Source organism: Lemur catta, chromosome 12, assembly GCF_020740605.2.
Source record: "Lemur catta isolate mLemCat1 chromosome 12, mLemCat1.pri, whole genome shotgun sequence".
Classification (NCBI taxonomy): domain Eukaryota; kingdom Metazoa; phylum Chordata; class Mammalia; order Primates; family Lemuridae; genus Lemur; species Lemur catta.
The window spans coordinates 78,005,942-78,024,140 of NC_059139.1; the positions used below are offsets into that span (position 1 = coordinate 78,005,942).

The 18,199-nt window shown below is 37.5% G+C and overlaps 1 protein-coding gene across 2 annotated transcripts in view; it reads left to right on the forward strand.

Moving 5' to 3' along the window:
* The window catches only part of APC (APC regulator of WNT signaling pathway), a 124,374-nt gene extending 107,151 nt beyond the window's left edge, over nucleotides 1-17,223 (forward strand). For both annotated transcript variants that reach the window (XM_045566171.1, XM_045566170.1), the window contains exons 12-16: nucleotides 2,235-2,374; nucleotides 2,959-3,036; nucleotides 3,327-3,443; nucleotides 7,109-7,323; nucleotides 9,621-17,223. In XM_045566171.1, coding sequence (XP_045422127.1) covers nucleotides 2,235-2,374; nucleotides 2,959-3,036; nucleotides 3,327-3,443; nucleotides 7,109-7,323; nucleotides 9,621-16,200 — 7,130 coding nt within the window. In that variant the 3' untranslated portion in view covers nucleotides 16,201-17,223. The remainder of the gene's footprint in view (nucleotides 1-2,234; nucleotides 2,375-2,958; nucleotides 3,037-3,326; nucleotides 3,444-7,108; nucleotides 7,324-9,620) is intronic.
* Nucleotides 17,224-18,199: the final 976 nt, after the last annotated feature.

Here is an 18,199-nt window from a genome sequence, read left to right on the forward strand (position 1 = left end):
CTACCCTTCAGTTACATTAGTTTTTTTTTTCAAACTTACATCTCAATCCAAGTTCTCTCTCCTGAGTTTTAGACACATTATTGAAGTGCTTATCATAATGACATCTTCCCTTAGATGATATTTCAGACACTTCTAACTCAACTGTCACAAACTGAATTTTTTACCTCTCCCATCCCCAAGTCTCTGTCTTTTCTTTTCTTTTTTTATTTTTTGTAGAGACAAGGTCTTGCTGTTGCCCAGGCTAGTCTTGAACTTCTGGCCTCAAGCAATCCTCCAGCCTTGGCCTCCTAAAGTGCTAGGATTACAGGCCTGAGCCACCATGCCTGGCCCCAAATTTCTGTCTTTTCTAGGATTTCTTTTCTCAGAAATGGGCATCCTAATCAACCCAGTTGCTCAAGCCACAATCGTAGATATCATTTATGACTCCATCCTTATCCCTGACACCTAGCAACTGATTGCTTTAATTCTGCTTCTTAAAATATGTCTCAAGTCACTGCTCTTTTCATCTCCAGTCCAAGCCACCATTGTCTCTTCTGTTCTGCTTTACTTTGTCTTATTTCTCTTCCCTACTTCCAAAAATAATCCACTCTGCACATTGCAACCATAGTAGTCTGTTTAGAATGCACTTCTAATTATTCCTTCGTCTGCCTAAAATCCTTAATGTGATCTGGTGTCCACCCATATTTGTAGCCTTATCTGTGGCCTTCTTCTTCTTGCTATGTCTTTCAGGCCCAGGGGCCCTCACACATACTGTTTTCTCTGTCTAGAATGCTTCTCTTTTACTCCTGCCCCACCCTTGTTAGGTATACATTCACCCTTTAAGTTTCAACTTAAACATTATTTCCTCAGATTTTTTCTTAGAGACCTCGCTCCTACCCCAGGTCTAGGTTAAGTCCACCTGTTATCTTACCCTGTGCTTCTACACAATCCATCACAAATTAGTTGTTCAGTGTTTATCTTTGCCCTAATCTGTAAGCGTCATAAAGACAGTGACTTTTTTTTCACTAACTATGTATTTTTCTACCATTACGAGGGATGAAGGAAAATCTTCCTAAATATGGTTTGGATATCCTTTAACCAAATTAATTTTCACTTATCTACATTCAAACTTGTCTGTCATTTCTGCTAGTCATAAAGATTACATGAATCTTTCTATAGTTAAATCCCTCGGCCTGGAATTCTTGACCCAAGATAGAACTTTGTTCTGCAAACTTGCAGATTCTTCCATATATTGATCCTTTCAGATCATTTATAAAAATATTAATGTACTGGCTCTCTTTCATATTAATGACCTGACTGTTTAGACTTGTAGTGTCCAAGAATTGCCTATTTATATTCATCCTTTTCTTTCTGTCTAAGCCACTTCTCTGTGACAAAACAATATCTCAAGTCCCATGATGATTATTATTTGATGATGAATAGTATTTTGAATAGCCTCCATATGCATTTTTATCTTTTTTTTGTTCATTCACTGTTTTGCTTCACTTTTTTTTTTAACCGCTTCCTTTATGTCTTTCCCTTTCCTTTCCTTTTGTTTTCCTCCTTACCCTTCCTGGTGTTGACCACTGTGGGCATTGTTGAGCATACCCAGTGGTAAGAATCAGGGGTAAAGAAAATACTAACTCTTACTATACTTAGTATTTAATACTACCAAAGAAAAGTAAAAAAAATTTTTTTAAACACAAATAAGTAATTTTATAGAACTCAGTAATAAATTGAACAGATAATTCTTTTCTTAAGTAAGTTTTGCTTCATACAGTTTCATTTAAAAGGTTCAGTATTCCTAAGGGTAATTATTTCACAGATTAAAAAATGTTAAAGTAATTAGGCCACAGTGTGTGACAAGAGTATTTATAAAGCCCTGATAATAAAAGTAAGTTACCTTTTTCTGCTTATGTTCAGGAAGACCTAGCGTTAGACTTAGCCTTCTTCATTGTCAGCGAGGTGTAGTGTGTGTGCAGTGAACAGAAAATAATAATCATTTCACTCAGTAAGGCAAAGGGCTGGAGGGTGGAGAAACTGGCAGAAAAATGGAATAGTTATCAAGTTGTACTTTATAAATATGTTACACATAAGTCCTTTAATAACAGTTTTTGTGGCTTGTAATTCTAAAGGCTAATTTAAACCATACCTTCTCATTCTTTGAGGTGTTTTTTTCCTAATAGTTACCAACTTGGTACCAATTTGTTTTATTTTAGATTATTGTCTTTTTCCTCTTGCCCTTTTTAAATTAGGGGGACTACAGGCCATTGCAGAGTTATTGCAAGTGGACTGTGAAATGTATGGGCTTACTAATGACCACTACAGTATTACATTAAGACGATATGCTGGAATGGCTTTGACAAACTTGACTTTCGGAGATGTAGCCAACAAGGTATGTTTTTAGAAGGTATAGTTCTTAAGATAGCTCAGGTATGGGTTACTTTACTTTCATACAAATTACTTGTCACTAATTTTCTTTTTTTCATGGTCCTCATTAAACAATGACTAATAAAAACCTCCACCCCCACTTATCCAACTCATTTGGTTGTCTTACGCCTTAACAAAGACAAAAGGACACCTACAAATGCAACACAGTAGTGACTGTATGTTCACATTAAAAACACTGTTCCTGGGAATGAGAGAAAAAATCTGAAAATTCTGATGACCAAGGCAAGTGTTACAGATATTCTGATTCCATCCAAACAGGAGACCTTACTTTAAAACCCTTTGCTTATCATTTCTTATCATTTATTCATTTTATTTTTCCAGTTTGGCAAGGAAAGCACAGATAGCAAAGAATTAGGAGGGTATCTGCATTTCATTTAGATAATCTTATTCTAGATCCTTTATTGGTAAAATACCTGTTGTGATTAAAATGAGACAGTGCAAACTAGTTTTGAAGTTCAGTAGACAATATTAAAGGACTTCTTCACATTGCCTCATTGATGACTCTCTGTTCCATATCTAATTTTGTAGGCTACGCTATGCTCTATGAAAGGCTGCATGAGAGCACTTGTGGCCCAACTAAAATCTGAAAGTGAAGACTTACAGCAGGTACTATTCAGAATTTCAAATGTTTTACTTATATACTAGCAGGTTAATATCTTGATTCAGATTAGGCTGTGGCTCAGTATTTAGTATCTTATGTTTAAAGTGTGGTTCCATTATCACTAGAATAAAGGAAAATAATTATATTGTAGGAATTCCTTTTGGCACCCTAGAGCACTTAGGGGAAATTTCTTTATTAATAGGTTTCCACTCTTACCTCTAGCATTAAGAACAAAAACAGCAACTAGTATGAATCATTTTATATACAAATTACTCTAAAATTGATTCATTTGCAGGTTATTGCAAGTGTTTTGAGGAATTTGTCTTGGCGAGCAGATGTAAATAGTAAAAAGACATTGCGGGAAGTTGGAAGTGTGAAAGCATTGATGGAATGTGCTTTGGAAGTTAAAAAGGTACCTTTGAAAACACTTAGTATTGTAATAAGAATGTCATGTTTGACTGCTTTTTTGCTGCCTTATCCCACTCATGAGATTCCCTAATGTCTGGCCTGTTGATTTCACCAGTCCATAGTTTTAAGAGTACTCTAAACTCCTAAAGTATTAAGATGTAAAAGATTGTATAAAGTGACTTAGTGTACATCATGGTTTCTCAGCCTCAGCACTATAGACATTTTGGACCAGATAATTCTTTGTTTTGAGGGGCTGACCTGTGCATCGTAGGATATTTAGCAGCATCCTTGGCCTGTGCCCCCTAGCTGCCAGTATACCCTTCCCCCCACTTATGATAATCAAAAATGTCTCCAGATACTGCCAATTGTCTCTGGAAGGGAGGAAGGACAAAGTCACCACCAGTTAGGAATCACTGGTATAAATGTTACGTCTGTGCTCTCCAAATCTCAATCCCCTTAAATTTTGATGATAGCTTATCAGGAGGTCATCAGACCCAAAGGTAAGGAATAATCCCCAAGTAATAATTTGTTTACAGAGGAAGTATCTCCAGGTGGGATATCTGCTTCAGAAACTAAGCTAAATTTAAAAAGAAAAAGATAGTAAACATGAAATCTGAGAGAGACCAAGCAAGTCTTCTTAGCTACTCTGGGCTTCCTTCCACCCAACCAGTCCTCCTAGACCCACAGCCTATGTTTTCCTCTTTAAAACTTCCCCTTTGAGAAAAGACAAAGAGGTTTTATTTTTTTTTAATGTATTATTGGTAAAGTATATTATTTTATACATAGAAAACCCTTAAATTTATCAGATAGAAGAAAAGTATTCAAATAAATATTAGTTATCAAGATATTATTCAAATATACTTAGTGTCTGCATAAAAATACCTTAAAATTATTGAATGGGCAGAAAACTTGTATAAGATTATACAGGAAACTTTTGAGGATGATGTAAATGTTTGTTATTTTGATTGGAGTGATGGTTTCATGGGTGTATATATACATCAAAAGTGATCAGATTGTATATTTGAAATGTGTGCAGTTTATTGTGCTTCAATTACACCTCAATAAAGTACAAAAAAATTAGTACCATGCACCCTTACAGACTCCTAATCTAATAACCAGTATATTTTCAGAAAGATTTAATGTGTTTGTATGTATTATGAAAACTTGTACTGCTACTCACTAGTTCAAGACCTAACTCTTTCAAGGACCTAAACTCATCTATAAGTTTTTAATGCATGGCTAATCTTAAGAGAAGCTAGCCACCAGGAATTTATAATATCCTATTCTGATTTGAGCCTGCTTCTGGTTACCAATATTAGAATTTATTTGTTCCTCTTTTTCTACATCCAGTGCAGCATTCATTATGAACATTCTTTTTCTCTTTTTAGTTAGACATCTCCTCCCTCTCAACTTCATTTACCACTAATGACCAAGAGAATCAGAAGTACCTTCTGTCTCTCCCCAGCATGTGTTACATCACTTTAACTCCATTCAGCTACCTCTTAACTCTTCTGCACAATAGAGCCTTTCCTTCACTTGCATTCTGTGCCCCAAACTTTGCTATTTACTTAAAGCTATTAGTCCCTTACTATTGTCTTTTACAGCTTCTCTACTGGATCCTTCCTTTTTATGTTTCAACTATTTGTAGGAACCCTCGTATTTTGAAAATGGAAATGAAAATTCTCTGTGACTTCTTCTAACTAAGGCAATGCTGTGTTTCTCTTTTCCTGTAACAACCAAAGCCCTGAACATGTCACTTGCTTAATTTCCTTTTTTTTTTTAAGTGCCAGGATCTCTCTTTGTTGCCCAGATTAGAGTGCAATGGTATGATCGTAACTCACTGTAACCTTGAATTCCTGGACTCAAGCAATCCTCCTGCCTCAGCTTCTCCAGTAGCTGGGACTATAGGTGCTCACTACCATGCCTGGCAATTTTTTTTATTTTTTGTAAAGAGGGGAGTCTCACTATGTTGCCCAGGCTGGTCTTGAACTCCTGGCCTCAAGTAATTCTCCCACCTCAGCCTCCCAAAGTGCTGGGATCACAGGCATGAGATACTGCACCAGCAATTGCTTCATTTCTTAACCAGCCATACCATCTTTCTCCTCATTTTGCTTCTGGAACAACCCCCTCCTTGGTCACAAAATCTGGATTTATTGATTTACTTAGGTTTTTCTGTTCTATTAATACCTTCACCTGTATTTTATACTTTTTGATCACACACCTTATTAAAACTCCTCCCATAGCTTTCACTACTTATCTTTCCAACTTCTAATTATTTCTTCTTGCCTCCTCTAACTATGAAACATTTTTGAAACAAAATGCTTGACCCTTGACGTGTAGTGTCACAGAGAGCAACTTGTGGGCCAGTTGCAGTTACACTCACTCTAAATTCTTGCTTGTTCTCTGGATGCTTGGAATGCCCCACCTTTTACCTCAATCACAGGGTCATTAAAATTGAGCTCTTATCCTTCTCATATCTTGATTGTTAAAAAGCACTTACTTCCTGCCTCCTACCATTTCTCTGATAAATAGTGTCTATACCTGCTCATAGAGTGTTTCATTCATTTAATTTCTTAATGAGAATAAAGTGGCTAGCTGTTTATTGGATTAGACCCAAAATGCTTGCCGTAGCATTCAGAGCCTGCCTTTTACCTCTCTGGACTCCTGTGTATCTTCTTTGTGTCCACCAGTCCTTTCTTGCTTATTCCTGTTTCCATGCCTTTCCTCATTCTACTTCCCTCAGCAGCAAAGGTCTTATCCTTCTATAGACCTGCTCTCCTCTATAAAATATTTGATTTGATAAAATTCAGGTTGTTGCAATCTTTCCTTTAGAGCACTTTGTTTCATATATGTTTTTGTACCTTTTTTCCCCCAAAGTAGATGGTTAGTACCTTCAAAGCAGGTATCAGTTTGCTGTATTCTCTGAAGTGTTTCTAATTGTGATAGGCACAGGGTTGATTTCTAATGAATGTTTGTTCCCTGATTGATATGTCATAAGAAGAAAGACTGACATCAGGATCATGGCAAGTTTTGACCAATATCTTTAATTGTATATCAGAATGTTTCTATGGCAATTACAATTTGACAGTTTACTATGATATTATATATTAGGCAATTCTGGGTTTTTTGTAATAAGGTTTTGGGGAATTTTAAGAAATTGTAGTTTTTGTAGTACCCTTTCTTCAAAGTTACATTGTTACTTTAATCAGTCATATATAGATATATGTTTTTTATACAAACAGAATATTGTATATACTGAATTGCAACTTGCTCTTGTCACTTATTACTTCTTAGATATCTTTCCATATCTATATATGATATATAGAAGTTTTTTTAATTCAGTTTCTATTATCCTGAAAATGTTATCTTTTCATAATGTATATTAGTTCTGCTTCATATTCTAATATAAGTTCTTTTAAGATAAGTGTGTACCATCTAAACACTTAGAATGAAGTTTATAAAGGTCATTAGTTCAGTATTGTGTTCTGCTGTTTTATGGGATATCACTGACTTAAATTCTGTTTGGTACTTTATGAAAGTTTTTCTAAATAATTTACCAGTGACAGGTGATCAAAGGAGATAAAGTAATTTTTATTCCATAGAAGTAAACAAGTTCTGAGAGACAAATTCCAACTCTAATTAGATGATGCATATTCTGTTTCTTAATAGGAATCAACCCTCAAAAGTGTATTGAGTGCCTTATGGAATTTGTCAGCACACTGCACTGAGAATAAAGCTGACATATGTGCTGTAGATGGTGCCCTTGCATTTTTGGTTGGCACTCTCACTTACCGGAGCCAGACAAATACTTTAGCCATTATTGAAAGTGGAGGTGGGATATTACGGAATGTGTCCAGCTTGATAGCTACAAATGAGGACCACAGGTATGTACAAAGTTTTATATTACTTTTTTAATGAATTAGCATAGAATCCATACCTTCAAGAAGACCTAATTGTAAGCACTGTTTTAAATATTTATGAAAGTTCGGCCGGGCGCGGTGGCTCACACCTGTAATCCTAGCACTCTGGGAGGCCGAGGCGGGTGGATCGCTCGAGGTCAGGAGTTCGAGACCAGCCTGAGCAAGAGTGAGACCCCATCTCTACTAAAAAAAAATAGAAAGAAATTATCTGGCCAACTAAAAATATATATACAAAAAATTAGCCGGGCATGGTGGCGCATGTCTGTAGTCCTAGCTACTCGGGAGGCTGAGGCAGTAGGATCGCTTAAGCCCAGGAGTTTGAGGTTGCTGTGAGCTAGGCTGACGCCACGGCACTCACTCTAGCCTGGGCAACAGAGTGAGACTCTGTCTCAAAAAAATAAATAAATAAATAAATAAATAAATAAATATTTATGAAAGTTCTAAGCCAAAATAGATTTATTGTGGTGAAAGGATTACACTAATGAGTTAAACTAGGAGTTAGTTTTTATTGTAATAACAGTTTAAAGTATCATAAAGGAGTCTAGAAATAAACAATTGATAGTTGAGAGGTATAGCCCATATATAGAGGAAAAAATAAAAGTCACAAATATTGGAACAAAATCCCTTTCTTTTTATTAGTATAGTATAAAGGAATATGAAAACAAGACAAAAACTATGAGCATGATCCAGAGAGTATAAAGGTTCACTTTTTTCTAATGATGTCTTGGCATCAATAATCATAATATTATTCAGCCAACAGCCATTCTATCTATCCAATCTGCTAAAGCTGTGAAGCCTAAGAGAGCACCTCAGATACAGGACACAAAGAACATGAGGTTCTTTTAGGAAAAGAACCTGTAAGAAAACAAACATCTTTAGTTTTTTTGTTGTTATGGGATTTTTTTGTTTTTTTTTACAGTAGAAACGGCCTTTATTGGTTGCAACTTGAAGTGTAAGAGGAGGGGATAGGATAGGTCCTGCTCCTGAGGCAGCGTCCATAGTCTCTGCTGCCGCCCTCCTTTTTTTTTTAAGACAGGGTCTTATTCTTCACCCTGCTGGAGTGCAATGGCATAATCATAGCCTACTATAACCTCAAACTCTTGGGCTCAAGCAATCCTCCTGCTTCAGCCTCTGGAGTAGCCAGGACTTACAGGCACACACCACCATGCCTTGCTAATTTTTTTTTTTTTTTTTTTTTTTTAGAGACAGGTCTCACTATGTTGCCCAGGCTGGTCTTAAACTCCCAGCCTCAAATGATCTTCCCCCTACCTCAGCCTTCCAAAGTGTTGGGATTATAGGCATGAGCCACCATGCCTGGCCTTTCTTTTACTTTTTGATGCACAAACTATAAGCCTTATATCCCTTTCTGCTATGCACAGAAGACTCCTTAAACCCAATAAGTACATAGTTGACTAGTTGACTACTGGACTGCTGAGTGAAGACCACCATGTTAAAGCTTATTGTGTACCTTTGCCAGTGTGTTTTAAAGCCCACTAAAGCTGAATGTGCTGTCACTAAACTCCAGTTTGCCGTGCATTAAATAAGCTAGAGCTCTTTCAAGTCCCAGAGTTCATTATGCATATGCTCAGTCCTTGTTTTTATGTTTTGAATGTTTTAAAAACCTTTAATCAATGTTATTTTTTTAAAATAATGACTATACAATCTGTCAGAGATCACTTGTAAGGGTGATACAAGTAAGCACTTGATTTTAAGTATCACAAAATCAAGCCAGAGATGTAGAGATTACTCTAAAAAGTAAGTTTGCTGATCTAGGAGCTTATAGTGTGCTCCCTGACTACATAAAGATCTATCAGTCGATTCTGTCTACCTTTTCCAAGATGTCTCAGTATCAGCACCGTAGTGGCACCCATCCATAGATTAAATTACCACAAAGTCCCTATTCAGCGTAAGATTTCTTAATATATTTATAGTTTTTAAGTTGGGAAACTGTTATCATGTGAATATAGTAAATGAATCTGCTTCCCCCCCCGCCCCCCCCCCCACCAAAATTTTTTAAGCCATTGGGTCAGAATAGGAAATGTAAAATAGATTAAAAAAGTAACACTTTTAGTTTGACAGATGAGTAATGTTTAAAACAGTAAACATTAAATGAAATAAGAAAGAACAAAAGGAGATGTGGAATGCTTAGAGTTTATAGAATAATTGGTATAATATTATGTCTATTGTTGTCTATCCTTTTATTTGCTGTTACTACACACAGATTTTGACCTTAATTTTGGAATCTTTTGGTTTTATTTCAGGCAAATCCTAAGAGAGAACAACTGCCTACAAACCTTATTACAACACTTGAAATCTCACAGTTTGACAATAGTCAGTAATGCATGCGGAACTTTGTGGAATCTCTCAGCAAGAAATCCTAAAGACCAGGAAGCATTATGGGACATGGGGGCAGTCAGCATGCTCAAGAACCTTATTCATTCAAAGCACAAAATGATTGCTATGGGAAGTGCTGCAGCTTTGAGGAATCTCATGGCAAATAGACCTGCAAAGTATAAGGATGCCAATATTATGTCACCTGGTTCAAGTTTGCCATCTCTTCATGTTAGAAAACAAAAAGCCCTAGAAGCAGAATTAGATGCTCAGCATTTATCAGAAACTTTTGACAATATTGACAATTTAAGTCCCAAGGCATCTCATCGTAGTAAACAGAGGCACAAACAAAATCTCTATGGCGACTATGTTTTTGACACCAATCGACATGATGATAATAGGTCAGACAATTTTAATACTGGAAACATGACTGTCCTTTCACCATATTTGAATACTACAGTATTACCCAGCTCCTCTTCATCAAGGGGAAGTTTAGATAGTTCTCGTTCTGAAAAAGATAGAAGTTTGGAGAGGGAACGAGGAATTGGCTTAGGCAACTACCATCCAACAACAGAAAATCCAGGAACCTCCGCAAAACGAGGTTTGCAGATCTCCACCACTGCAGCACAGATTGCCAAAGTCATGGAAGAAGTATCAGCCATTCATACCTCCCAGGAAGACAGAAGCTCTGGGTCTACCACTGAGTTACATTGTGTGACAGAGGAGAGGAATGCACTAAGAAGAAGCTCTGCTGCCCACACACATTCAAACACTTATAATTTCACTAAGCCAGAAAATTCAAATAGGACATGTTCTATGCCTTATGCCAAACTGGAATATAAGAGATCTTCAAATGATAGTTTAAATAGTGTCAGTAGTAGTGATGGTTATGGTAAAAGAGGTCAAATGAAACCTTCAATTGAATCCTATTCTGAAGATGATGAAAGTAAGTTTTGCAGTTATGGTCAATATCCAGCTGACCTAGCCCATAAAATACATAGTGCAAATCATATGGATGATAATGATGGAGAACTAGATACACCAATAAACTATAGTCTTAAATATTCAGATGAGCAGTTGAACTCTGGAAGGCAAAGTCCTTCACAGAATGAAAGATGGGCAAGACCCAAACACATAATAGAAGATGAAATAAAACAAAGTGAGCAAAGACAATCAAGGAGTCAAAGCACAACTTACCCTGTATATACTGAGAGCACTGATGATAAACACCTCAAGTTCCAGCCACATTTTGGACAGCAGGAATGTGTTTCCCCATATAGGTCAAGGGGAGCCAGTGGTTCAGAAACAAATCGAGTGGGTTCTAATCATGGGATTAATCAAAATGTAAGCCAGTCTATGTGTCAGGAAGATGACTATGAAGATGATAAGCCAACCAATTATAGTGAACGTTACTCTGAGGAAGAGCAACATGAAGAAGAAGAGAGACCAACAAATTATAGCATAAAATATAATGAAGAAAAACATCATGTGGATCAGCCTATTGATTATAGTTTGAAATATGCCACAGACATTTCTGCCTCACAGAAACAGTCATTTTCATTCTCAAAGAGTTCATCTGGACAAAGCACTAAAACTGAACATATCTCTTCAGGCAGTGAGAATACATCCACACCTTCATCTAATTCCAAGAGGCAGAATCAGCTGCATCCAAGTTCAGCCCAAAGTAGAAGTGGTCAGACTCAAAAAGCTACCTCTTGCAAAGTTTCCTCTATCAACCAAGAAACCATACAGACTTACTGTGTTGAAGATACCCCAATATGTTTTTCAAGGTGTAGTTCATTATCATCTTTGTCATCAGCGGAAGATGAAATAGGATGTGATCAGACAACACAGGAAGCAGATTCTGCTAATACTGTGCAGATAGCAGAAATAAAAGAAAACAGTGGAACCAGGTCAACTGAAGATCCTGTGAGTGAGGTTCCAGCAGTGTCACAGCACATTAGAACCAAATCCAGCAGACTCCAGGCTTCTGGTTTATCTTCAGAATCAACCAGGCAAAAAGCTGTTGAATTTTCTTCAGGGGCCAAATCGCCCTCCAAAAGTGGTGCTCAGACACCCAAAAGCCCACCAGAGCACTATGTTCAGGAGACTCCACTCATGTTTAGCAGATGTACTTCTGTCAGTTCACTTGACAGTTTTGAGAGTCGTTCGATTGCCAGCTCTGTTCAGAGTGAACCATGCAGTGGCATGGTCAGTGGCATTATAAGCCCCAGTGACCTCCCAGATAGCCCTGGACAAACCATGCCACCAAGCAGAAGTAAAACCCCTCCACCTCCTCCTCAAACAGTTCAAACCAAGCGAGAGGTACCTAAAAATAAAGTACCTCCTGCCGAAAAGCGAGAGAGCGGCCCTAAGCAAGCTGCTGTAAACGCTGCGGTTCAGAGGGTCCAGGTTCTTCCAGATGCTGATACTTTATTACATTTTGCCACAGAAAGTACTCCAGATGGATTTTCTTGTTCATCTAGCCTGAGTGCTCTGAGCCTTGATGAGCCATTTATACAAAAAGATGTGGAATTAAGAATAATGCCTCCAGTTCAGGAAAATGACAATGGGAATGAAACAGAATCAGAACCACCTGAGGAATCAAATGAAAACCAGGAAAAAGAGACAGAAAAACCTATTGATTCCGAGAAAGATCTATTAGATGATTCAGATGATGATGATATTGAAATACTAGAAGAATGTATTATTTCTGCCATGCCAACAAAGTCATCACATAAAGCCAAAAAACCAGCCCAGACTGCTTCAAAATTACCTCCCCCTGTGGCAAGGAAACCAAGTCAACTTCCTGTGTACAAACTTCTACCATCACAAAACAGGATACAGTCACAAAAGCATGTTAGTTTTACACCAGGAGATGATATGCCACGAGTGTATTGTGTAGAAGGGACACCTATAAACTTTTCCACAGCTACATCTCTAAGTGACCTAACAATAGAGTCTCCTCCAAATGAGTTAGCTGCTGGAGAAGCTATTAGAGCAGGGGCACAGTCAGGTGAGTTTGAAAAACGAGATACCATTCCTACAGAAGGCAGAAGTACAGATGAGGCTCAAAGAGGAAAAACCTCATCTATAACTGTACCTGAATTGGATGACAATAAAACAGAGGAAGGTGATATTCTTGCAGAATGCATTAATTCTGCTATGCCCAAAGGAAAAAGTCACAAGCCTTTCCGTGTGAAAAAGATAATGGACCAAGTCCAGCAAGCATCTGTGTCTTCACCTGGAACTAACAAAAATCAATTAGATGGTAAGAAAAAGAAACCTACTTCACCAGTAAAACCTATACCACAAAATACTGAATATAGGGCACATGTAAGAAAAAATGCAGACTCAAAAAATACTTTAAGTGCTGAAAGAGCTTTCTCAGACAACAAAGATTCAAAGAAGCAGAACTTGAAAAATAATCCCAAGGACTTCAATAATAAGCTACCAAATAATGAAGATAGAGTCAGAGGAAGTTTTACTTTTGATTCACCTCATCATTACACACCCATTGAAGGAACTCCTTACTGTTTTTCACGAAATGATTCTTTGAGTTCTCTAGATTTTGATGATGATGATGTTGACCTTTCCAGGGAAAAGGCTGAATTAAGAAAAGGGAAAGAAAATAAGGACTCAGAAGCTAAAGTTACCAGTCACACAGAACTATCCTCCTCAAATCAACAATCGGTTAATAAGACACAAGCTGTTACAAAACATCCAATAAATCGAGGTCAATCTAAACCTGTACTGCAGAAACAATCCACTTTTCCTCAGTCATCCAAAGACATACCAGACAGAGGAGCAGCAACTGATGAAAAATTACAGAATTTTGCTATTGAAAATACTCCAGTTTGCTTCTCTCGTAATTCGTCTCTGAGTTCTCTCAGTGACATTGACCAAGAAAACAATAATAACAAAGAAAATGAACCTATCAAAGAGACCGAGCCCCCTGACTCACAGGGAGAACCAAATAAACCTCAGGCATCCGGTTATGCTCCTAAATCTTTTCATGTTGAAGACACCCCCGTTTGTTTCTCAAGAAACAGTTCTCTCAGTTCTCTTAGTATTGACTCTGAAGATGACCTGTTGCAGGAATGTATAAGTTCTGCAATGCCAAAAAAGAAAAAGCCTTCAAGACTCAAGGGTGATCATGAAAAACATAGTCCCAGAAATATGGGTGGCATATTAGCTGAAGATTTGACACTTGATTTGAAAGATATACAGAGACCAGATTCAGAACATGGTTTATCCCCTGATTCAGAAAATTTTGATTGGAAAGCTATCCAGGAAGGTGCAAATTCCATAGTGAGTAGCTTACATCAAGCTGCTGCTGCTGCATGTTTATCTAGACAAGCTTCATCTGATTCAGATTCCATCCTTTCACTGAAATCAGGCATCTCTCTGGGATCACCATTTCATCTTACACCTGATCAAGAGGAAAAACCCTTTACAAGTAATAAAGGCCCACGAATTCTAAAACCTGGGGAGAAAAGTACATTGGAAACTAAAAAGATAGAATGTGAAAATAAAGGAATCAAAGGAGGAAAAAAAGTTTATAAAAGTTTGATTACTGGAAAAGTACGATCTAATTCAGAAGTTTCAAGCCAAATGAAGCAGCCCCTTCAAACAAACATGCCTTCAATCTCTCGAGGTAGGACAATGATTCATATTCCAGGAGTTCGAAATAGCTCCTCAAGTACAAGTCCTGTTTCTAAAAAAGGTCCACCCCTTAAGACTCCAGCCTCCAAAAGCCCTAGTGAAGGTCAGACAGCCACCACTTCTCCCAGGGGAGCCAAGCCATCAGTGAAATCAGAATTGAGTCCTGTTGCCAGGCAGGCATCCCAAATAGGTGGGTCAAATAAAGGGTCTTCTAGATCAGGATCCAGAGACTCCACTCCTTCAAGACCTGCCCAGCAGCCATTAAGTAGACCTATGCAGTCTCCAGGACGAAACTCAATTTCCCCTGGTAGAAACGGAATAAGTCCTCCTAACAAATTATCTCAACTGCCAAGGACGTCATCCCCTAGTACTGCTTCAACTAAGTCCTCAGGTTCTGGGAAAATGTCATATACATCTCCAGGCAGACAGATGAGCCAACAGAACCTTACCAAACAAACAAGTTTATCCAAGAATGGCAGTAGTATCCCAAGAAGTGAGTCTGCCTCCAAAGGACTAAATCAGATGAATAATAGCAATGGAGCCAATAAAAAGGTAGAACTTTCTAGAATGTCTTCAACTAAATCAAGTGGAAGTGAATCTGATAGATCAGAGAGACCTGTATTAGTACGCCAGTCAACTTTCATCAAAGAAGCTCCAAGCCCAACCTTAAGGAGAAAATTGGAGGAATCTGCTTCATTTGAATCTCTGTCTCCATCTTCTAGACCAGATTCTCCCACTAGGTCCCAGGCACAAACTCCAGTTTTAAGTCCTTCCCTTCCTGATATGCCTTTATCCACACATTCATCTGTTCAGGCTGGTGGATGGCGAAAACTTCCGCCTAATCTCAGCCCCACGGTAGAGTATAATGATGGAAGACCAGCAAAGCGTCATGATATAGCCCGCTCCCATTCTGAAAGTCCTTCCAGACTTCCAATCAATAGGGCAGGAACCTGGAAACGTGAACACAGCAAACACTCATCATCCCTTCCTCGAGTAAGCACTTGGAGAAGAACTGGAAGTTCCTCTTCAATTCTTTCTGCCTCCTCAGAATCCAGTGAAAAAGCAAAAAGTGAAGATGAAAAACATGTGAACTCTATTTCAGGAACCAAACAAAGTAAAGAAAACCAAGTATCCACAAAAGGAACGTGGAGAAAAATAAAAGAAAGTGAAATTTCTCCCACAAATAGTACTTCTCAGACCACTTCCTCAGGTGCTACAAATGGTGCTGAATCAAAGACTCTAATTTATCAAATGGCACCTGCTGTTTCTAAAACAGAGGATGTTTGGGTTAGAATTGAGGACTGTCCCATTAACAACCCTAGATCTGGAAGGTCTCCCACAGGTAATACTCCCCCAGTGATTGACAGTGTTTCAGAAAAAGGAAATCCAAATGTTAAAGATTCAAAAGATAATCAGGGAAAACAAAATGTGGGTAATGGCGCTGCTTCCGTGCGCACCACAGGTTTGGAAAATCGTCTGAACTCCTTTATTCAGGTGGATGCCCCAGACCAAAAAGGAACTGAGACAAAACCAGGACAAAGTAATCCAGTCCCTGCATCAGAGACCAGTGAAAGTTCCATAGCAGAGCGCACCCCATTCAGTTCTAGCAGCTCAAGCAAACACAGTTCACCTAGTGGGACTGTTGCTGCCAGAGTGACTCCATTTAATTACAACCCAAGCCCTAGGAAAAGCAGCGCAGATAGCACTTCAGCCCGGCCATCTCAGATCCCAACACCAGTGAATAACAACACAAAGAAACGAGACTCAAAAACTGACAGCGCAGAATCCAGTGGAACTCAAAGTCCTAAGCGCCATTCTGGGTCTTACCTTGTGACATCTGTTTGAAAGAGCTGGAAGGATGAAACTAAGAAAATTGTATGTTAATTACAACTGCTATATAGAAATTTTGTTTCAAATGAAACTTTAAAAGACTGAAAAATTTTGTAAATAGGTTTGATTCTTGTTAGAGGGTTTTTGTTCTGGAAGCCATATTTGATAGTATACTTTGTCTTCACTGGTCATATTTTGGGAGGCACCCTCAATAGCTAGGAAAAAATCGTAAAGCCAAGTATATTTGTACAGTATGTTTTACATGTATTTAACTAGCATCCCATCCCAACATCCTTTAATTATTGCTTGTCTTAAAATAATGAACACTACAGATAGAAAATATGATATATTGCTGTTATCAATCATTTCTAGGTTATTAACTGACTAAACTTACATCAGGGAAAAATTGGTATTTATGCAAAAAAAAAAGTTTTAGTGTTTGTGAGTCCATCTAATGTCATAATTAATCATGTGGCTGTGAAATTCACAGTAATATGGTTCCCAATGAACACGTTTACCCAGCCTGCTTCGCTTTACTGCATGGATGAAACCGATGGTTCAATTTCAGAAGTAATGATTAACAGTTCTGTGGTCACATGACGTGCATAGAGATAGCTTCAGTGTAATGATTTACACTATTTTGTGCTCAAAACAAAAAAAAAAGTCTGTGTAACTGTAAAACATTGAATGAAACTATTTTACCTGAACTAGATTTTATCTGAAAGTAGGTAGAATTTTTGCTATGCTGTAACTTGTTGTATATTCTGGTATTTGAGGTGAGATGGCTGCTCTTTTATTAATGAGACATGAATCGTGTCTCAACAGAAACTAAATGAACATTTCAGAATAAATTATTGCTGTATGTAAACTATTAATTGAAATTGGTATTTGTTTGAAGGGTCTTGTTTCACATTTGTATTAATAATTGTCAAAAGGGCCTCTTAAAAGCTTATATAAATTTTTTTCTTCAGATTCTATGCATTAAGAGTAAAATTCTTACTGTAATAAAAACAATTGAAGAAGACTGTTGCCACTTAACCATTCCGTGTATTGGCACTTAACCATTCCTGACATTTTTCTTTATGTGATTAGCACTTCCTGATGTTTAATATTGTTCCACTGAAACATTTTTTTCTTACTCTGCTGCAGCTCATTTAAAATAAATTCATATACTAGTAACATAAACTGCCTAGCTAGCACAGGACTAAGCATTGAACATAATAGGCCCACATAGATTATTTCCTTTATCTTAATAGAATTCTATACTTGAAAAACTGATGATATTCATAGGTATTAATACAAGTGGTCTCTTCCAAGCTTTACAGTGTAACTTGTCTTGCCCCTTCATCTTCTCCTTGTTGCTACTGGGTCTGACATGTACACTTTTTATCACCATATATGTTAGGGCAAAATTTCAGCAGCCAAAATATAATTAGCACTTTGCCATACTCAGAAAATACAAATCACATGGAACTTCAGAAGTAGATTTAATACCACTAAGATATTCAAAAGAATATTTTCAAATCCCTGCTTGTTAAGGAAAACTTTGGTTTTCGTAGGTACAGTCCTGGGGTATGTATTAAATGTCCTCTTATACAACGGGGAAGGGAGAGAAATCCTTCCTGAAGGAAAATAAACTGACACATTTATTAACAAAGAGAATTTACTCAATTTGTCTTTCCTGATTTGTTCTAAGAGATCAGAGGGTGACTGTGTTCATAAATGCTCACATATTTGCTGAATAAATGGAAAATTATTTTAAAGATAAAATTCATACACTCTATTTGGGGAAGGGAAACCATTTTTAGGCCTGGTAGGGCACTGGGAAGAGGAGAGAGGAGTAAGCACAGGTAGCTGGTGCCCTTGAAATCACATCACGTGGCTAATTATCTAACCCTTACCTGTGTTTCTTACAGGTAATAAGGAAGATTTTTTTTTTAAGGTAAAATACCAGTAAATAAAGTGCTGTGATTTGAACTAAGGCATTTATTTGACTCAAAAGCCCATACTCTTT